The sequence below is a fragment of the Pangasianodon hypophthalmus genome, chromosome 17 (assembly GCF_027358585.1).
Source record: "Pangasianodon hypophthalmus isolate fPanHyp1 chromosome 17, fPanHyp1.pri, whole genome shotgun sequence".
Taxonomy (NCBI): Eukaryota; Metazoa; Chordata; class Actinopteri; order Siluriformes; family Pangasiidae; genus Pangasianodon; species Pangasianodon hypophthalmus.
In genome coordinates, this window is record NC_069726.1 from 13,841,088 (window position 1) to 13,864,615 (window position 23,528).

Sequence of the window (23,528 nt, forward strand, 5' to 3'; positions counted from 1 at the left end):
ATATTTTTAGCACATTGAGGGAGAGACCTCAGGTAGCAGCATGAATAGCTAATAAGCTTGTTAACACAGCCGAATAACTTTTTGAAATAGACAGAGATTCTTCATTGGATCACAAATTTTTGGGCATGATGAGATTCAAGATACTCAATTCACAAATCAATGATATATGGCTTAAACAAATCATTGTAAAGATTAGAAAACTCTATAAGACAGAGAGTAAGCTCAGGAGAAAGATAAAGATCCTTATAAACCCCATCACAAGCACTGAGGTCATGAGCCTCAGATCAGCTCTTATTACATTCACCCTTGCTCAATAAGATGAGAACCCATTCAGACACGAGACAAAAAGAGGTCCCACTAAGCCCTCAGAATCCTTCTACAATCCAAAAGACAATCAAACCAACTTAAACTGAATCCAAGATTATAGCTTTATATCCAGAGCCTTTCCTTTACCATCAGTTAAAAAAAACCATGATATCATACGTTAAACAGCAGTATATATCACAATCAGCAATCACATTCAAGTAGTTCTAAAGAAGCACTACAAATAAAGTCATATCAATGTCCAGAGTTTGCAACAGCGCATGTAAACTTACAGCATCAACCCCTCATCCCTACCTTCTGCATTTTTGCTTTTCTGGCGTTCTGCACAAGCCTGCGTCCCAGCTTCTTAGCGTACCAGATGGAGGCGAGCATAGTGGATCAGGCCAGAATCCCTCCGTATGAATTATGAGTAAACAGCCTGGTGCAGTCGCCAGCATCAGCAGCAACCAGCGCGGGCGAGCGAGAGAGAGAGAGAGAGAGAGAGAGAGAGAGAGAGTGGAGCTGCTCACACTGCTCTACCCTCACTAATATTATACATACACACAGCAGGTGAGAGCGAGAGTGTGTGTGTGACTGTGAGTGAAAGGGAGAGAGAGAGCGAGAGAGAGAGAGACCGTAGGAGTAGGACTTGAGGGCAAGACACTAGAAGTATCTCCAGAGTCCTCTGTACTCCTCACACACACTCTGCTGGTCTTAGTTCTCAAAAAGGAAATAAAGGAAACCATCAAGGTGCTAAATGACCAGGGCATAAATACAGTCACACACTTTAACATTTTCTATAAAAGAATCATAAAACTGGTCCTATTATAATGTTTCAGGAAAAATGACAAGTAATGATCATAAAAGTAGGTGTCAGAGAGCCATTGAAAATTTCATTTTTCAGTGTGTATTGTGTGTGTGTGTGTGTGAGAGAGAGAGAGACATCTTTTCCATGTGACATTCATTTCCATAAAATCGGGCATTTTAGCCGACTCTGGAGCTCTATTTCTGCTACGAAGCTCATTATGTTTCAATCGATCATTTTCAAAGTCCCCAGACGAGACACTTTGTTTATTCAATGAAAATTTGGGGGAGAATTTATTTGAACCTGTAGTACATTTTCTTTACAATATTAAACCTCTGTTCATAGCAGTTTTTAGTTTTATATATTCATTTATATATAATTAATATTAATATTAGGTTTTGCACTGTTTATTATACAGTAATAAAAAGCCACCTTTTTAGTCCTAATTTTTTTCATTCAAATTTTGTTGAAATTTTGATAGTTTAATTGAACTGAATCATGAATGCAGTACTGTGAATCATGACCAGAGTGTATAGTTACACAATATAAATGAAGGCATATTATAATTATTACCTCAATGTCTGTGTTTCAGAGCTACACAGTCTACAAAGCTTTGTTTACAATGATTTATTTTCACCTAAATAAGATGAATAAAACACTTCAGGCCATGCAGTTATAGGAAAACAACAAACACCGAATTGGTATGACTGGAAGTTGATTATTTTCCTAATATAGCAGTTACTGAAATGTTTTGTTCTTCTTATAACACAGCAATTTGTCCTCTGTTACATTTTATCTATTAAATTAAAAACAAGTTATCATACATTTTATATATTTATGGTTACATCTAATGTTGTGGAACATCCACAAAATAAGTTAATTCCTGATATCACTAATGTTCTAAAAGCTATAAACAGTTGTTCCCTTGCTCGCCTCTTTTTTCCTCTCTTTTGATGTTAAGAACACAAAAAACACAGCCTGTTATGTTACCAACAAGGGCAAAGCTCTCTGTCCTGAAGACTCCCGTGGAGGAAAACTTACTTACAAAGCGTTCACAGTCGAGATTCCTTCCATAAATGTTAAATAAACGTCTCAGTACATAAAGCTTCACCGTATGAATGACTAGACATTTTTTTTTCTTTGTTAAATAAAATTTTTTATCTTTTTTTTTTTTAAATTAGATATAGATTATGTGGAGTGTCCACCATACAAGTCCATGTGTGTTACCTGTTACTATAGAAACAATAATGTATTACAATGAGTGCACAGTTAACACAGATATCACCTGCTGAACAACCAAAAAAGATTAATATAAGGCTACAATGGATTAAGGTGTTTTAAAGTAGACACAGAATATGCATAAGAACCTAGATGAACTTGTATTAATTGGAAGAGTAACAGCTGGGAGGAGGAGCATTTGGCGAAAGGATTTACTAAAGCTGATATACTTAGTTTACATGGATATACTTAAACTTAGACAAGATGGTCACATCTGCTTAATTGTAAGCAGCCTGAGCTGGGGTCTTGTGTAGTCATGTCCATAGGATTGTGCAATCAAAATGAATGCAAATCAGATCAAGACACATTATTCCAAACCCATCACTGTTTTTATATTATCTTAACACATCCTGATGTCTCTTTAAATGTTCACTTTACCATCCTATTATTAATTTTGCTCATGTACCACAGATCAGATATTGATCAGATCAGGAGACAATAAAGCTTACACTGACGGAATTCAATTATTCTAGATCAGTGATGTATTTAAACACATGGCTTACCGTGATAAGGTAAGATAAGTCCTGAAACATGGTGAATGGTATTACATTTGAGAAAATATCTAAGAAGAACAGGTGTATGTCTGAGAGCCTCTGGGGAAAAGATTGACAATAGGATGAAATACAGAGTTTAATAAAATGCACTGAGACCCATGGAGAAATCTTGGATACAGCAGTACACATCAGTCAGCAAGTAGTCAGCAATTCAAATCAATAATGGATGCACCGTTAAAACCACTGACGGGTGAAGTGAATAACATTGAGTATCTCATTACAATGGCACCTATCAAGGGGTGGAATATATTAGGCAGCAAGTGAACAGTCAGTTCTCGAATTTGATGTGTTGGAAGCGGGCAAGCGTAAGGATCTGACTGACTTTGACAAGGGCCAAATTGTGATGGCTAGACAAATGGGTCAGAGCATCTCCAAAACGGCAGGTCTTGTGGGTGTTCCCGGTATGCAGTGGTTAGTACCTACCAAAAATGGTCCAAGGAAGGACAACTGGTGAAGTGGCAACAGGGTCATGAGCGCCCAATGCTCACTGATGCACATGGGGAGCAAAGGCTAGCCCATCTGGTCCGATCCCACAGAAGAGCTACTGTAGCACAAATTGCTGAAAAAGTTAATGCTGGCTATGATAGAAAGGTGTCAGAACACACAGTGCATCTCAGCTTGCTGTATATGGGGCTGCATAGCTGCAGACTTGTCAGAGTGCCCATGCTGACCCCTGTCCACTACTGAAAGCACCTACAATGGGCATGTGGGCATCAGAACTGGACCATGGAGCAATGGAAGAAGGTGGCCTGGTCTGATGAATCACGTTTTCTTTTACATCATGTGGAGAGCTGGTTCATGTGTGCGTCGCTTACCTGGGGAAGAGATTGCACCAGGGTGCACTATGGGAAGAAGGCAAGCCAGCGGAGGCAGTGGATGTTACTTTGACATATACCACCTACCAAAACATTGTTGCAGACCAAGTACACCCCTTCATAGCAACGGTATTCTCTAATGGCAGTGGCCTCTTTCAGCAGGATAATGCACCCTGCCACACTGCAAAAATTGTTCAGGAATGGTTTGAGGAACATGACAAAGAGTTCAAGGTGTTGACTTGGCCTCCAGATTCTTCAGGTCTCAATCTCATCAAGCATCTGTGGGATCTGCTGGACAAACAAGTCCGATCCAGAGGTCCCACCTCACAACTTACAGGACATAAAAGATCTGCTGCTAATGTCTTGGTGCCAGATACCACAGCACACCTTCAGAGGTCTTGTGGAGTCCATGCCTTGGGGGATCATAGCTGTATTGGCAGCACAAGGGAGACCTACACAATATTAGGCAGGTGGTTTTAATGTTATGGCTGATTGGTATACATATATTTGTTGTTTATTAAATTATGTAGAGTGAGTGTGATCAATTTATGTAATATTAATGTGATCCAAATATGTTATAAATTCTTGCGAGGATGTTGGCACTGATGGGAAGAAGTGACTATAGTATCAAATTGACCTGATTAAACCATGTTTGATATGACAGTGAAGTGGGTAATGGTGCCTCTACACAACACCAGCAACCCGATTTGATCCTGAGCTTGGGTGAAGGCGCAGTGTTTGATTTTATTCAGGGCTTTGAAAGTACGAAAACAAATTCTTTTAATGTACCTCAATTCAATCATGTGGAACCAACGTACGCATTTGAATAAAATAAATTCAATAAGGGTTTTTTTTTCAGTTTTTCAGTGAGTATATGAAGGAAATCTTTTTTTTTGTTCCTTTTTTTTTTTTTTTTTTGTATTTTACATAATTTAAATGATAGCATTATGAAAAAATTGTTTGAGAAACACAATGCATATTGGTCTGGGTATACTGGAGAGATAACTAATGAAAATAACACCACAAATCCTCTGCTACTGAGAGGCATATTGAGGGCTGAATTGGTTTACTACAGGCTCTGCACACAACCTGGCTGTCATTAATAATAATAATAATAATAATAATAATAATAATAATAATACCACCAATTTTCAAAAGTATCTCATTAGACTGCCAAGCAATTATCCAAATTTACACCAGGCAACAATACACGAGTGGTTCATGTAGATAAGGACGGCACTTAAAGACTGTAATTTATTCACACAGACATTGGGATTAAAGGTGAACTCCATGAATAAGTAATACTGCCCTGTGTTGCTAAACACAAACCATGTGACATACAATGCATTCAGAATGTTTTTTTTTTTTATTTTGTTACACTACAGCCATATTCTAAGATAGATGGAGTACGGCTATAATGTAATTAAATTCTTTTGAGGGAGTATGAATAGTGAGGGAGCATCATATGTGTATATGTTGTTTTTTTTTTGTACTATTTTTCATTTCATGAATTTTTATCAGAAAAGAATGGACCATGAACCACCATTTCAGCGAAAGTTAATTAAGGAACTGCTGTAAATGTTTCCTGCTGCCTCCCTCCACCTCTCACGCTGCTGCCTAAGGGCCACTCTCATTTGCATTCAGTGTGCCATTTAAATAGCCTCCACTTTAATTTATCAGGCACGCATTGTTTTAAAAGGCCCAATTAAACACAAGCACTTTAGCACCAAGCATAACTAATACTCTGTCATATGACCATTATCATTACAATAATGATTTTTTTTAACTGTATTTAGACCTCTTATATAGATAATTCCCATAAGTTACATTATTACGTTATTGCGATTATTCACGCCACTACAACAACACTAATGATTGATGCATGAAGAGATTCATTATAATGTTGGATATGATGTGACCTACAGTCTATTGATAAACAGACTGTGACTTTCAGCTGAGCTGTATTGATTCTCACACATTGCAAGCACAGTGAAATTTCCTCCACACAATCATGTCAGCATAATGAATGAATAAGGTGCTGGCATTGACTACCAGTCCATGGCGCAATACTGACAAGTAGGTAATAGGTCTGTGCCATAATTACCCAGAATCCTCTTCAGTGACATCCATACAGCTGTTCTGCAACACATATTCCATCTGTGCCAGCTCATTGGAAAGACTTCAGGCAGTCACTACTCATTACAGAAATGTGCTAATACACAGAGCACCCTTTCTGCAGAATAATATCACACAGAGATGAGTTATGACTCAAAAAAAAAAAAAAAAAAGCTTGCTTATGGTGGCTGTGTCAAACCATTTGGAGAGCAAGATTTCAGCTCAGTGCTGTTTCAGGGATAGACTGAACACCAGGTGATAGAAGTGAGCTGTGTTACATAAGCAGCAATGAATTGTATTTCACACAAGCGCCCTTGGACTTTCCACCTACTATGGGTCATGAGTTTTTTTATTCATACCACAGCGCTGAATTCTCAATTCTGCTTGGTCAGAAGGCATTGGTTAATTTTCTATAACAGGAGCTTGTACAATAATAGCACTGTAATTCAAATCACAGCTTTATATTAATGCACTTGTTATAATATGTTATTGTTCCTATAGCAAGAACTCATCCACATGGTGGATGCTGCACATAATCTATGACTAATAAGAAACGGATTTTTAAAAAGTGACTTCAATTAGTGTCAGCACTGTGAGGTAAAGCTGTTCCTTTAAGTTTTACGCCATGGGGAGATTCTTCAGGACAGAGGAGTTTGTGCTTTGCAGGTTTTCAGTTATGTGACAAGCGAGAGAAGGAGAAAGAGGTGAAAGAACATAATGTGAGTAATAACAGGATGTTCTACAACATTAAATGTAACTAGAAATTGATTTTAAAAAAGTATGTGTGTTATTGTTTAATAAATAAAAATATAAATGTTGGCTTTTGGGACATGCTTTATGTCAGTCCATATAACATTTTCCTTTAACAGCATGCCCCGTCATGTTTCCTTATTCTTTATGATTACATTCCTGAATAGGAGAACCACATAAACCCCAGTCAACACACACGCATTACCAGATAAAATTATAAATACTGAGGTCGATACATACAGAAGCGTTTATTTATTTTAAAAAAATGTAAAGAAATGTTCAGCATATGGGGGAGCTTCAATAGTACTGGGGGAGATGTCATTACATTTTCTTTTATCAACTCTACTTTAGACCATCTAAAACAGTTTTGATTTGTTCAGCAATTTTTGGTCGCTGCATAATTCCTTTTTCTATATAAGAGATAACAGCCAACAAAATGTACTTTTATAGTTAAATAAATGCTGAAGCAAAGGCAAAGAACAGCATAATGTGAAAAAGAGTGCACCGTTTATTGTTTTCTTGATATAATGATGGTGATAGTGAAGTATAAATACAGGTCTTGAATAAAAGTGTTATTTATGCTTGTTGCCTTGCTTACAATCCAATTTGTTAGCATCAGGCACATTGTTTTAGAGCTGTGGTTACGTTTTTGATTAAATCTACTTTGAAGACATCCTGATACAAGGAATTAATGCACACTGGCTGGCCAATCAGAAAGAAGAACTTTCTGATTAACATATTGAAAATTACCATTATATTACTGTCTATATGTCTTCACTATTATTCTAAAATATGGAAAAGAGTACATAAAAACAACATAAACAACACAAGTACGTGTATCTAAACTTTAGGTGAAAATTGTATATCGTATATTAAATACACAAACATTCCACAAATATTCTAAGTATTCGAAAAAGACTATGTTCTTTTCTTTCCTCTACAGAAATATTCATGCTTATAGCATATATATTGCATGTACAGACTATCACACAAGGTGAGAGTTTTAAAATCAATTATATATCAGCGTTTTATATATATCACCTACAAACGATGAGAAACATCATGCAGTACATGGCATTCATATAAAAATCTGTCTGCGATGGGTAGCTGCATTTAAATGACGTTATAATACAGAACATTCTAGACCAACTAATGAGGTTGACCTGCACTTAGGTAGAGATAGGAAAGTGCACTTAAGAAAGAGGAGCAGGAAAAGGAGGAATAATATAGAAGTACAGATAGAGATGAACAGCATATTACACATACATCTCACATGCACCGCTGTTGGTCCATGTGACAGGAACGAGGTTTTAGATTTACACATTAACCTGGCAAATGGAACCAAAGTAATTTCTTTTAAAAAAACATAACAGGATGAGCTTGACACCATCACTACAGCCTAGGTGGAGGTGGTCTGATGTAAAATAACTGCTACAATAATGTTTTAATACTAGATTTATTTATAGACCATCTGATTGTACTTCTTTTTTTTTTAAATTCTTTAATGTTTTTTAAAATGTTTAAATTTAATGTTTTAAAAATAATTATGTTAGATCTGTATAACCAGGTTAAAATGTTTTAAAAGTCCCATGCATTTTAAGGTGTTACTATTTCACTCATACAGATGCCACAGCCTGAGCTGATATCTGTGAAAATGACTTGAGGTCACTGATGCTGGAATCTGTGGATAAGTTGGAGATCAGTCTCAGTATAATCGTTTAGTCTCACCCCCACACATTCAGGCAGTCTTGTAGTTTTAGCACACTGAGCCTGTGTTCTGTATGTGTGGGCAAACTCTAAAAGTATGTAGTGCTAAACACTGACCTGGAGCTCAATTTGTTCCTAAGAACTGTAAACCTCACAAGTCCTGCAGAGCAGAAGGAGACAGCAGGAAACAAACAAACATTCAGTTAAAGACTTGCACTAGCTAAAGGCTAGAGGAGGGCCACATCAAAGTGACCACACAGGTGGTTTCACTGCTTTCAATTTCCCTTTACTCATTAGAAACACACTACCATCCGGATTCACCATACCCTTCCCTCCCTGTTTGACATAAAAGAGCTGAGAGTACACTGAGATGCTTAGAAGCAATCTGAGAGATAGAAACAAAACAAAACAAAAAAAAAAAAAACAAAATGAAAAAAAATGCAATTTTAACATGACTTTGTGTCATTGCAACCAAAGACAGTTTGCGACGTCTGTTAGGAATAGGCTACTGTGCAGCGCAAATGCACACAAACAGAGTCCAATTCTGCTGGGGAGTTGGCATCTGGCACAATGTTGCACTCATGGCTTCCACTGCAGCGTTCTTTGTTACACTTTTTTGGCATTGTTCTGGTGATTTCTTACTCATTCACTCACTTTTAGTAACCACTCTATCCTTGTCAGGGTCATACTGGAACAGAGTCTGGGAGCGCCATCACAGAGCACCATGCACACGCACATTCATACACTCATTCAAACCTACGGGCAATTTATCTTAGCCAATCCACCTATGAATGTTTCTGGGAAGTGGGAGGAAACCAGAGAACCCAGAGGAAACCCGCATGGACAAAGGAAGAACATGGGAAATTCCACACAGACAATCACCCAAGCTCAGGATCGAACCTGGGACCCTGGAGCTGTAAGGTGGCAGTGCTACTCGCTGTGCAGCCCTCTGGTGATTACTGTGTAGAAAAATTAAAGATTTACTGTAATCTACCAAGAGAACAACAGACACAACACTGTAATGGATTCTGCAAAGAAATCTGAATTCAGGACAATGTGGGAAGTGGCAAGTGCAAAAACTCAGCTGCAGTAATGCATGGCAAACTGTAAAAACATAACAGTACACTTTCTGTATAATACCTTTCACAAATTTGCTGTATACTGTCAACATGGCCGACATTCTTACTGTTCTGCTGCTGCTCAATGTGCTTAACAGTGCTGATCGGTGCAGGAGAGCAAAAAAAAAAACACTTTCTAATGAACATTACTATTAGCATTATTTGTAAAGTGTTAGATCTGACACTTAGTTTTAAGCCAATTTAATCTTTTTAGGTAAAAATATCCTAACCATCCTTTTTTTCCAGCCTTTTTTTCTCCAAATTTTGGCCAAAATATTTTCAGTGGCATCCCTAATTAATAATGTTGTCATGTCCATGCCGGAATCAGTGTCCAACTGTTCATGACCATTTTTCTCGACCATCACCTGTTTTTTTACTTTGTCTCTGCCTAACATTTTTGGATTGTTGACAAACCTGTCGAACTGATGATAACTATACAGTATACCTGGCTAATGTTAGCTAAAATGAACCTACACTGATAGATTTTATTTCCTATTAATGAAATGAAAACATTTTTCAGTTGCTGTGACAGACAGTGTGAGACAGAAAGCAAGGCACTCCACAAGTCTAATTTAGAGCATGTGATACGAGGGGAAGGGGCGGGACCAACATATGCCATTGGCTCATCTGCCATTTTATTGGAGAGAAAAAGACTCTCTGCTGTGTTTTTGAGTGATAACTCTTACAATCGTACTCTGACATTGAGAAGCTCCCACAAAAGGTCTAATAATACAGTATAATCAGTGTAAACATTACTGGATATCATGGCAGTGTAATATCATGTATTAGACGATTAAATCATTATATCACACAAACCTAGTAGCATTTAATAATCCTAAAAGGCTGGCTTTACAGCCTACTTTTATTCATCCCACATACCTAAATGACCACAGCAAAATAAAAACCAATTTTGCAGATATATTTGCTATTAGTAAAGAAAATACACCAAATGGATTTCTCAAGACTTTTCTTGTGGTTATTGTGACTGACAACAGATGAAGGGATACTTCTTTTTCTGACTCTTTCTGATTGAAGGTTTGGGAGCAATTTTGCTGTGTATTATTATGTGGTAACAGGTTGATAAACAGACGAACAGTTGGTAGCCCACTCTCTGAGCACGAGCATATACACACACACACACCCACACACAGATAATGGAGGCGGTTAACAGCGCTCTCCATGGTTCTGAAATCTCTAAAGCTCACATTTCAAACACCTTTACAGCTGCAACATACATTTTTAATGTGCTACTGTGCTCCAGAATTATAGGAGAAGAAAAAAGAAAAGGCTATAAAATGTCTTGCTGGCTAATTTGTTTAATCTCACAATGAAAATATAAATTTAAGAAATTCTAAGAAAATAAGTATTTGCACCCCTTTTGCAATTTCTATTTGCAAACGGCCCCAAGTGTTCTCGTATAATGACATTGGAGAATCTGCAGAGAATCTGAGAGCACTGCTCAGTACACAATCTCTCCTGATCCACCAGGCTTCTAGATCCTCGCTTGTTCACTCTCCTCCTCAGCTCACACCACAGGTCAGGTTTAGGTCATTGGACTGAAATGTCAAAAACAAAAGACTCTGTGGCCATTTTTTGTAGATTTGGACAGATTTTTTTGGATCATTGACAATTCACCCACATCCCAGATGTAGCTTTTTAGCAGAAGTAGCTGGACTTTCACCCAGTTTATATCATAAGGTCCATATGTGTGTCAAAAACAAAAGTCTGCTGCCAGTTGTCTTATGAGGCAGTGTTTTGATCTCTATGAAGGTACATACCTCTAACAAAACAATTTGTGATTGGCTTCCAATGCAGCCTACATCACAATGTTGCCAGGTTACTGATACACACTAACACTCACTAACCAAAGTCCATTGGCAAGATGGCATACAGTATCGTATGGGGAAAATAGAGCAATTATTCTGTACTCCTCTGAGACACATGAAGTGACCACATGTTTTCAAACTGCAGCTCACGCTTCATCACAGGCCTCCTGAACACACTCAGAGAAAAGTACTAACTGCCCTGTTACACATACATGAGCTCACAGACATCTATGATTGGCTAGTGTCTGACTGGCAGGGGACAGAGCAACACAATTCCTCCTACCCAGACAGCAAGGCTACTCTTCTTACTGTGCAAAATACTCTTGTGTCCTCTTCCACGCAAAGACATTACAGCTCTGATTGTTTTAAACTTCTTAATTATTGCCCTGATCCTGGATATGGGCATTCTCAGATGTGTAGCTATTTTATAGCTATTGCCTTATTTCTGATGGTAAGCATACTTTTGTCTTATTTCACTTGTGTATTCACTAATCTTCCCCAAAGAATCTGGCCTCTTTGTTACCTTATATTTAGTATGAAAGAAGAAGTCATGGCTTACCACTTAAAAGTTCCTCAGGTGAACTTTAAGGTTACCAGACTTTTGTCACAGAGATTACTTTTGTCCAAGATTATGGTACACTTACCCGTTTTAAAAAAGACATTCGAGTCTTTTTAAGGTCTATAGTATCAAGTCTTCTGTTTTATCCTGTATTTATATCATCTGTGGTTTTTGTCTTTTAATGCTTTTTAATGTTTTATTGTTTTATTTCATTTTATTTGTTTTATTTCATTTTATTTGATGACTGACATGTTGTCTTTAAATGTGCTATATAAGTAAAGGTGACTTGACTTAAGTGAAGTAAACTATAAATGCAAACATGCTTAAAACTGAGACAGCACTGAAGTGTAATATTTAAAGCAGTGTAATTCCGGTAGCAGAGAACAGCTTTGCACTGCATTGCATGAACTGGGGCCTCATTAGAAGATGTGGAGAATGAATGCCGGGTCTGTGGTTTGATTCCCCAGGTGTTCTCTGGAAGATAAAATGAAGAAGGTACAACTCACAGCCCAGGAGAGCGATAAAAGAGTGAAAGACAGGTGATACCAGTGCTTCTGTCAGAAAGCATGACAGGAAAGGAGACAAGTGTTGGCACATAACTGTACACGCTAGATCCTTTTGGAACAAAATCCTCATTGTACTGGTGCATGTCATAGAGTATCCCTGTAAACAGCTATAATACAGACTTAATATGTGCAAAACTGCATACAGTCAGGTCCATACATTTTTGGACAAGTAACTGTATATTTACTGGCTATCACAGTACAAATAATCAACATTACCAAGGTTAGTGCAGACTTTCAGCTTTAATTTAAGGGAATGTACAACCAAATTGGTTGAACGGTGTAGGAATTACAGCATTTTTATACATGGTCCCCCCTTTTTTAAGGGGCCAAAAGTAACTGAACAAACTAAAATAATCATACATTAAACTTTCATTTTTATACTTGGTTGCAAATCCTTTTCAGTCAATGACTGCATGAAGTCTGGAACCCATAGTCATCATCAGATGCTGGGTTTCTCCCATGGTGATGCTCTGTCATGCCTTTTTCTTCAGTTTCTGGAGTGTTTTGCCTTCAGTTTTGCCTTCAGCCAGTGAAATGCATGCTCAATTGGATTCAGGTCTGGTGATTGACTTGGCCATTGCAGAACATTCCACTTCTTTACCTTAAAAAGGTTCTGCACTGTGAAGCACCATGAGTTTTGAAGCATTTGGCTGAATCTGAGCAGATAATATAGCCCTATACACTTCAGAAATCATCCTGTTGCTTTTGTCAGCAGTCACATCATCACTAAATACAAAGGAACCAGTTCCATTGGACTTACGGAAAGTTAACACAAATGCAAATACCACACCTGAAATCAACTCTAGACATTTTATCTGCTCACTTGTAAATGAAATAATGAAACTATGGAACAGCTGAGCAGCCAATGGTGAAATTACTTTTGGTCTCTTAAAAAGGGGAGCCACATATAAAATATGCTGTAATTCCTATAATGTTCCTAATTTGGATGTGCATACCCTTAATTTAAAGCTGAAAGTCTGCACTTTGAGGTGTTATTCAATATTTAACTATAGTATAATGTGGTAGACAAAAATGCAAAAAAGCATTAGTCTTAGCCCTGAATGTCTGTTTTTTGTTTTAATTTGTACCCTGAAAAGCCAAATGCATTTTAATTTTTATAAATATTCCAAACAACCACAGAAAGTAAATGAATTTCATATAATAATTAACTTGGTAAAAAGCCCAACTATGTGAACTCTCTTTTCACCTTTGTGGTAATGCGTAAACCATCATGACTGAAATTAAAGGAAATCAGAAAAGTAACAGAGCAAAATACAATGACAAAAATGTTTCCTTCCTTCTAGAGCCAGAAAATGTGAGCTCAGCACACTGTCACACCGACACCTTTATCACCTAAACCTGACAGAACACTGAGACCCTGTCATACCTGCTCACACACACAGCCATTAGCGATGCAGGGTGAAGACACAGTCACGAACAAGGCACACACACAAGCATTGGTAGAAATGTTCAAATAACAAGGTCACACCAAGCTATAGGCTTGATTATTAAAATCCTTTCACTAGGATGCACCTGTTACTAAGTAACTGCTGTCAGGGGTTGCAAAGGCAGGAGGGAGAGCTAGTAAATCTCCAGTGTGAAATAAATTAATGACTATGATCATTATTGTTGGCATTTTATCCTTCTGTCTTGCAACAATCTAGACTCAGGTAGAGGCATGAGGACGCATACGCAGAGGGGTTTTTTTCACATTGCAAAATTGTAATGCAGGAAAAAGTAAGAACTCAATCAGGTAAGACAAGACTTCAGACAGACAGAGATGATCCAAAGGAGCTGTCAGGCAAGGGCTAATCATACGCAGACAAGTCAACAACAAGTAATATGGTTCAGAACTTACACAGTTGGAAAGATTGGCAAGACTTCGCAATGAGACTCTGGAAATCATTCTTTTATAGTCCATAGAACTGGAAGTGAACAACTAAACTAGAATTCTGGTGAAAGTGACCTCTGTTGGCTAGGAGGGGGTATTGTCTTTCGCTGTTGTTACACTTTACTGTACACTCATACTTTTTTATTGAAAATATTTTACCTATGAAATCAGCTGCATCATGCAACAATCCTAACCTGCAAAATTTTTGTACATGCAAAGAATATTGTTATATTTTGCTCACAAATTAATTTTTTTTATCATTGTGGTCATCAACATAGTTTAGACTGGAATATTAATGTTTTAGGCCTGAATCTTTGTTTACAAACAAAGATTTTTTTTAAAAAAAAATTCTGAAATAAAGTTTACTCCTACACTCCATTTTTACTCCTATACAAGAGAAAATCCATTTACTCTTCAATATAAGTGCTTTTTAGAAAAAATAATATGAGATGCAATTTTAAGTAATAAACTATCCAGATATGGTTTTAAACAATTTATGCATGAAATGATTAAGGTCCAGGAAAAGTGTCTTTATATGCAATTAAAGAACCATTTTCTTGGTTTTTCACTAAAGACCCTATTGATTGATGGACCATAGTGAACATAGTAGACTTTGCCCATCATAAATGTTACCATTTTGTGGACAAATCTTTGTGATGGAAAATAATAATTTGTGCTTATTGTGGCAACAACAAATAGTTCCAAAATAGACCAAAACATTCTTTAGGGAACCAAAATGTTTTTTCAATGACATTACTCTGACAGAAAGATGAGAAACTGAATGTGGTGTGCTCAGTTGTTGTGTTTCTTGGTGAATAAACTTCAGGAAAGCATTACAAATAAAAAAAAAATGCTAGCTTTGCTAAATGAAGTGGGTTTATCACCTGATTCATCCAGAAAGGCCATGTTGAAAATTCATACTTCGAACTTGCAAAACCACATGACAGGTTGTTCCTGCTAGAAAAGTCTGTTACATAATAAAAATCTGTGACATGATTAAAAAAAGTCAAGATTTCCTCTTCATGGCTAAGGAAGCACAAAGTCTATGAGTTTGTATTCAAGATGCATCACAGTGCCTACTTCTGTTAGCTGTGACCTTCTCAGCATCTGCTGTGTGATCACGGAGTGAGAGAGAGAGAGAGAGAGAGGGAGAGAGAGAGAGAGAGAGGAGATGTACAAAGCATTAGCAAGCACTGTAGCAATATTTCACTTGACTTCTATTTATTTCCATACAAATAACAATACAACACAACACTGTATATTTTATAGCAACAGATGATAAATGTTTCTGTCACTTTTCTTAGAAACTGGCTGATGACACACAGCTCAGGGTGCCTCCTTTTAAAGCTGCCATCAAACCACTACCCTGAAGAAAGAATTTAGCAAGTCGGTCTGTGCCCACCCATGTACATCCAATCCAAAAGAGCTGAGACCTGTTAACACTATCACTATGGCAACAACCATCAATCTGTGAAAGAAGCCTTTTCAAATGTTTCTCACCTCATCCCACTGCAGTTCTCTTTTCACCATGACACTCGGTGCTCTAAAGAAACACGCCTAGGTTGCAAAAGTGTGAAGAAGCTACAGCCATTTGTGTCTGGTAAGCACATTATGCTTGGCCCAGTGGAAATTTAAAAATAAATAAATAAATAAATTAAAAAAAGAAGCGCTGAATTATGACTTTCTTTGTGGCTATAGGTTGATTGAACTCTTGAAAAGGAAACAGGTTTGAAATGATTAACTGCACATCTTATGAGCTAGAGCCATCATAGCTTCACCACCTAACGTACTGGGCTTGTCTGGTGATGACAGATTTAAAGATGGGAGTGTTTCACCTGACACACAAGCAAAGCATATATGGAGAGAGGATATGTGACGATATTTTGATAAAATAAATGATTTACCATTAAGGCCAGGCACACCATTTTCATTTAGATTATTGAATATATTCCATATATATATGTTTCACCCTATGACAATATATTATACCAGAACACAGTTGTATTCTCAAATCTGATTGGTCAGAAGGTGTGCATTATTTTTAAATAACTGCATGGCTCGTCTGTAACATGAACGACAGGTTAATATTAATGTACTTGTTCTAAAATTTTATTGTGTCTATAGTAATGGTTCAATCACAAAGACTTGTATGACAGGGTCATGTGGCAGAAGGGGATGCAAATGAAAGTATGTTGTAAACAATCCAAAATCATGAGCCAAAAAACAGCCTCAAAAACCTTGCAATGGTCAGGTGATCAGCAATCAGAATTAACAAGGCAAAGCAGAATTCAAAAAACAAAGGACAATAGTAGACTTCAAATACCAGAATGTCAATATCAATAAACAAGGATTGGCACATCAGGAACTAAGAACACTGAGGGTCTGTTTGGTGTGTGCTTATATAGTGGTGAGTGGTGACTGAATCCAGGTGTTTGTAATCAGAAACTGGGTGACTGTGAACATGACAGTGAGTGTGTGTGCTGGGAATTGAAGTTCAAAGTGGATATGTTTGTAAGCAACATGCCTGGGAGTTGGAGTCCCTCGCCAATTCTTGCGTATGCATGACCAGTGGATGCTCTACATAATAAAAAAAATGTGCTATTGTTTAACAAAGAAAAATGCATAATCGTTGATGTAGTGAAGTTTTTTGTTAGGAGACATTTATTAAATATTCGTAAGGAGTCTCGATTGTAAGCGTTTTCTAACAGTCACAGTGCTTTGCTACGTTCCCCATCTTCAGGGCAGAGTTTACACTTTCCAGTTTCTCTGTACAATGACAAACTGTGGTTTTTGAGAGAGAGAGGGAGAGAGAGGGAGAGAGAGAGAGAGAGAGAGGGATGCTGGTGAGGGAATGACTATTTATCATGGCTATACAACGTAAGTGATAACAGGAACTAACTTCTCTCATAGACGTTCCACAACATTAACTCTTAACCTTTAGAATGTGTGATGTTCATTAATACTTTAAACATCGTAATAATTGACAAATAGCTGCGGTATAAGCAGAATAACAATCCAGAACATGAGGTTATGCAAAAATAAATGACTTCTGAGTAGTAACGTCATCACACAACCCCGGCATGAATTATTTTCATATACCTGCACAGTCTGTTGTGTATTATACTTTATTGATAAAAATATTTCAATTTTTTTACATTCCATTCATTCATTCATTCACTGAATACCTAAGGGCAATTTAGCATAGCCCCAGCTATTGACTATGGATAATCTTTAAATTTTATTTTGTCACAGTATATACTCTATGTTATTTTTTATATAAATTATATTTTTATATAAATAATTAATTTTACAAAATATTTATATAATTGTATAATTGTGTAATTGTATTTATATATTATATAAATAACATACAGTGTATTGTTGTAAAGCTTATTGTCTAAAATAAAAGACATTTTGTTAGAATAAGACAAATTTTGTTGATTACTGATGTTTTGTTTATTGGTCACTTTTCTCAAAATGACTTTATAAGGATTATAAGTCTTAAAACCAGTCTTTGACATAGGATTTTGTTCTGAATACCTTTGCCTTTAAATTATATTTTAGCAGTTAAACTGCAAAATAAATTATTATATGAAACTATGATTATTGGATGTTATTATGATAAACAAATTATTAAGTGCATTTGTTGATTTCTGTGATATGCAACTTTAGTGATGCATTTTTTTACAGAAAACAATAATACAAGGATTGTTGTGCTAATGTAGTATCTAAATTGTTGAAGAACTAGGCAAGTTTGTAATCTGCTCAATGGACATTCGAAAAGTTGACCACATCATCATAGCAACCTTCGACGCAATCATCAGAGATGTGTTAGTTCTCTAATGTGTCCTGAATTTAGCCCACTAAAATCTACTAACAGGTGGCAAATTAAAAGAAAAACTCTGTTATGCTGTTATGTATTTCGCGGGTATGGTTTGGGTCCACTTGTCCCCTTAGAGAAAAGCATCATTGCAAAATGAACACAAAGTTATTCTTACTGATAACTGCTAGCCCTTGATGAAACATTTCTATCTTGACGGGAGTGGTCTCTTTCAGGATGACTCCTCCCCTTTCATGGGCTCACTGAATGGTTTGATGAGTATGAAAATGATGCAAATCATATGCTATGGCCTTCACAGTCAGCAGAACTCAATCCATTGAACATCTAGGAGGGAGGGAGATTTTGGACCTATGTCATTGACAGCACTCTTCACCATCATCATCAAAACACCAACTGAGGAAATATCGTTTAAAAAGTGGTGTTCATCCCTCCAGTCCAGTTCCACAAACTGGTAGAGTTTATGCCAAGACACACTGAAGCTGTTCTGGTGGCTCTTGGTGGCCCAACACATTACTAAATCACTTGTACTAATGTTGCTTTTTCCTTTAACCCATGTCCAGTGAAAATAAGGCACTATGAAAGACAGACAATACTGTTAATTCAGGGAACGGAAGGTATGTTAAAGTAGTTCTTTTCTTACCTGTGACATTTGAAGGAAATTATTTGCACTTTGACATTTGCACTGAGGTGAAATTTATCAGGCAAGCCTCATGCCTTTCATGAAAGCTGTTTGAAGTCTTATACAATATGCTTTCCTGCTCATACACAAATGACTTTCAATTTTGATACATAAAAGCCTACAGAAACTGTATGCATTAGTCAGAATGGATGCAAGCTTTACTTCCAAGCCTTTTTATTTTGACAAGATCAAAGAACTGCTCTTTACGTCAGATCATATGTGAGTGTGTACCGACGGCCTTGTTGATCATGCGGTTCTTTCATGGAGTGTTTTAAAGGAGTAATGAGTTGAGTGTTATTGGAGACCTGCGGGGTACTTTCGTTAAGCCCATGCTGCAGGGCCACGCTACACAGGTTCAGATTAATACCCAAAAATGAGAAGAGCAGGAAACAATTAGTATGCTAATAGGACAAATTCAAACAGCTCCACCTAGTATTACATGCACTAATATAATAAAACTGCAGTCTGCTTCAACTAAATATAACCTTCACCTTCACAGATGCTGGAGCATTCCTTTGAATTATGCATAATATAAGTTAAAGCAACAGGAGACAAGAAAAAGTGCGTTTAATAACGTTATAAAGTGACTTCATTTAAAAAAATAAAGCATTAAAAGGCATTGTGTGAACAATTCAATGATTCAGAGTTAAGCTTAATGGTTATTTTCATTCCTGATAATTAAGCACACTATTAATATCATTCCTGTTTAAGTGCACTTTACCCCTCCTCTCCCCTCCTCTCTGCAGATGCATGGCTTCTGATTTCCAATTCCAGCCCACTTTTCATTTCCCACACAATCAGGGCATGGCTTGATCCATACTGAGCTCAAACATGCCTCTGATTCTGCAGCAATTATTTCACCAGGGTGCAGAGTTAACGAAACAATCACCATTAACCCTGAGCCTGACTCCACCAAACGCACACACATACACACATACACACACATACACACACACACACACACACACAGGACAAGAGCCCTCCAATCACTCTGACTCATCTGATAAACATCACTCACCCCCTCCTACTGCGCTCTCCATTAGCCGTTAAAACACACATTATTAATGTCAAATTGCGTGGCGCCTCGCTGATGAAGGGCTGATGGCTAATATAACAAAATGGCCACATCCTTTTAGCGCATATTTATTCAGAAGTGAAAGGTGAAAGATGATAATGTGTGGGGCAACACTGTTATAAGTAAGTCAGTGCCTCAGCAATTCACTGACTATTGAGAGAATCTTAGTATTGTGTTAAAGCAGGCACTTGGTGTGAAGGAAAAGAGCTGATTCATTCCCAGCAGCAGTGTATGCTTTTCTCAAGAAGCTCCTCAAAGGAGAAGCACTTATTGCCCACACCCTCTCTCTTTTCCTTCTGCCCTTTCTCTCACCACAATGAGGCGGCGAAGCTGATGATTTAGGTTGGAGGATGTTCGATAGAAAAGTAATCAGCAAACATTAGAATGAGCTGAGGTTTTGCCAACTCCTGACTGCAGAGCATGTATCACCCATCTGACAGCTACAGGAATTAATGGTGAGAGGAGAGGAGAGGAGAAAAGAGGAGAGGAGAGGAGAGGAGAAGCAAGGAGAGGAGAGGAGAGAGATCACACACTATTCTCAGCCACTGAGGTAAACAGAGGAGAGGAGAGGAGAATAGAGAGGAGAGAAAAGAAGAGAGATCACACACTATTCTTAGCCACTGAGGTAAACAGAGGAGAGGAGAATAGAGAGGAGAGAAAAGAAGAGAGATCACACACTATCCTCAGCTACTGAGGTTAACAGAGGAGAGGAGAGGAGAAGAGAGGAAAAGAGTTTGAATAGAAGAAGGATGAATTCAGAATAGAATGATAGAGGTGAGGAGCAGAGAGGAGAAAAAGAGGCAGAGAGGAGAGCTAATGAGAGGGGAGGAGAGAAGAAAAGAAAGGAGAGAAGAGAAAGGAAAAGAAAGAGAGAGGAAATGTCAAATCTGAAAAGAATAGGGGAAGTAACAATTGAAACAGAGAATAGAACAGAGATGGGAAATAGGGGCGAGGAAAGGAGAGGAGAGGAGAGATGGAGAGAGGAGAAGAGAAGACAGGGAAGCATAGAAGAGAGAAGATAGGAAAGGAGAAGAGAGATGAATAGAGAGGACAAGATAGAAGATGTGGAGAGCAGAAGTCATGATAGAAAAAGAGGAAAATCAAAGGCAAGGAGAACATGATGATCACACACTACTCTCTACCACTGAGCTAAACAGAAGCTCCATCTGCCAGAAAGAAGACCAGTAGGCATTCTGCATATACACTGGCACACACACACACACACACACACCAAGGTAGATAACTACTCTTTTTTTGAGTTACTCTGTTGTTATTATTATTATACTCTATTATGTAGAGTTAGACCTAAAGAAGCTGTTTATGATTACGTTATTTATTCATTCATGTTCAGTAATCATCCTTATCCTGGTCAAGGTCATGGTTGATCCTATCCTGGGAACACTGGTGCCAGTCCATCGCACCACACACACACACACACACACACACACACACACACACACACACACACATACACACACACACATTTATACACTCATTCACACCTAACAGTAATTTTTAGAATAGCCAATCCACTTACTGGCATGTTTTTGGGAGAAGAAACCAGAGAACCCAGAGGAAACTTGTGTGAACACAGAGAGAACAGAAACTCCACACACAGAGTAACCTGAGCTCAGGATCGCGCCGGGACCCTGGAGCTGTAAGACAACAACGCTACCCGCTGCACCACTGTGTCCTTCTTAAATTATTGTCTTTATTTATTTAAACATAAATCATGTGTGGAAGAAAAACACAAAAAATACATTCATGGCACAAATGAGCCAGTTTAAGGAACTCCAAAAGATCTCCAACAACTTTATATCAGAAAGGCTCAGAAAAGTTACATGCAAATGTGGCAAGACACCAGAACATCAACATAATCACGTTATGGAATGTCCGTCTAGAGAGACAACCCAGACATTTGAAGTAAAGTAACCACAGACATAACCACAGACATTTAAAGTAAAATGATAAACTTGCCAGGTAGTTTGCGGCAGTCACCCCCGGGTATGATAGATCAAACCGGGTAACCTGCGCAGGCTGTAGGTAAGAAAATAAAAAAAAGACAGTGAGTAGAACCAGCCAAGGCTGAGAGGAAACAGGAGAGGGAGATGAGAACGCAGTCACACTGATGAGCCACGACAGAGAAACAGACAGGAGGAGAGAAGAGCGGGTTTTTTGTCTGATGTACTCTTAGTCCCTGACCTAGTGATCTAGCATGAGAATGTGTTTTTGATAAAGACTACAAAGCACTTTTGTAAGTTGCGCTGGATAAGGGTCTGCTAAATCCTGCAAATAAAACGAAAAAAAGACAGATTTTGGGGTTTAGAGTTATAAGTGAGTGACAGTCTCTATGACTTGTCCAAAAGTTATACACCAGTCCCATTGGAAGAGCTGAACAGGTTCAAGGAGATGACAAAGTACTAATAGTAAAACCATAAAATTATATGAATTAGGCTCGGAGTAGGCTCCAAGTCCTAAAAAAGGTGTTTAAAACCTGTTATCTGTTTTGGACGTGCCTCGTCTCACTACTCAGCAGGGGGGCTAGTGACACCCACAGAGGTGCTATGTGTTTCTCTTACTGAATGTCAACGGTGTAACAGGATAGTAGAATTTCACAGTGAGTACGTCTGGCAGTTAAACATCCCTAACTAGCCATTTTGGAGTTTTGGTGCCATGAACAAGTGCAAGCTTGGTTGAGTCTCAGCAAGACACCCCATATGTACCCAGTGGGCTAGTTTTCTTAGACATTAAATGGTTATGGAGCAATTAAACAGCAGTTTCAAATAAAACTTCCAGAAGTTCCAATTAAACTTGTAAGAATTAAGCATGGTTTGGCTCAGTGCACTGTTTCTAATGATGCCCTGCACCTGGCAGTGGACAGTACAGAAATCAGACATTGGTATAATTTAGTCAACAGGTAGATATTTATTTATTTATTTTTAAATCTCAGTTGAGAAAAAATTACAAAGGCAACTAATGTATTATTCCTAAACCATTATCACAATACTGCTGTGTAAAGTGTCTCTGCACAACAAAAGCGGGAGTTGTCCTATATATAGGCAGTTTCCAGTTCATGGGCGTAATTGGCTTAAATCACTTTGCCAGAAAAGAGGTAGTAGGAGTGCCTCATCTTTCTTATCTTGTTGATAACAAGCTAGCTCACACTATGCATTTATCTTCTGTAACTGCTTTATCCTAGGCAGGAACATATTCCAGCAACGCTGAGTGCAACCTGAGAATACACCCTGGATAGAGCACTAGCCCATCACAGAGCTAGATGCATGAACACGTTCGTACACTCATTCACACCTAAGGGCAATTTAGTGTAGGGGAAATTTAGTGTAGGGGAACTTTATTGTAGGGGAAATTTAGTGTAGGGGAACTTTCGTGGGAGTTCAGAGGAAACCAGGTGTCACATATTTCCCTTCTCAGGACGCAGTGTGGTTCTGAGCACGACCAGTGCTGTTTTCATGGTTGCTTTAAATTCCTGTCAAGTTTTATTTTCATCGTCCATGTATTTCCTTGTGCACATTTGTCATGCACGTTTGGCTTCACTGATATTAACCCTGTGGGGTAGCAGCACCACCCACTGAGCAGGTATTAAAATAAATTATATTAGCTTGTTAAATTGTTAACAAGCTAGCTG

The 23,528-nt window shown here is 37.8% G+C and overlaps 1 protein-coding gene across 31 annotated transcripts in view; it reads right to left on the reverse strand.

The window, feature by feature from the left end:
- dlg2 (discs, large homolog 2 (Drosophila)) overlaps positions 1-23,528 on the reverse strand; it is a 229,147-nt gene that overhangs the window by 110,576 nt on the left and 95,043 nt on the right. For 24 of the 31 annotated variants that reach the window (XM_026941645.3, XM_026941655.3, XM_026941644.3 and 21 more), the window contains one exon: positions 21,860-21,919. The exons of 5 other annotated variants lie outside the window; for them this stretch is intronic. In XM_026941645.3, coding sequence (XP_026797446.2) covers positions 21,860-21,919 — 60 coding nt within the window. Of the gene's footprint in view, positions 1-618; positions 17,360-21,859; positions 21,920-23,528 lie in introns of those variants that run through there. 2 more of the 31 variants (XM_026941666.3, XM_034312885.2) reach the window with 2 other exon arrangements.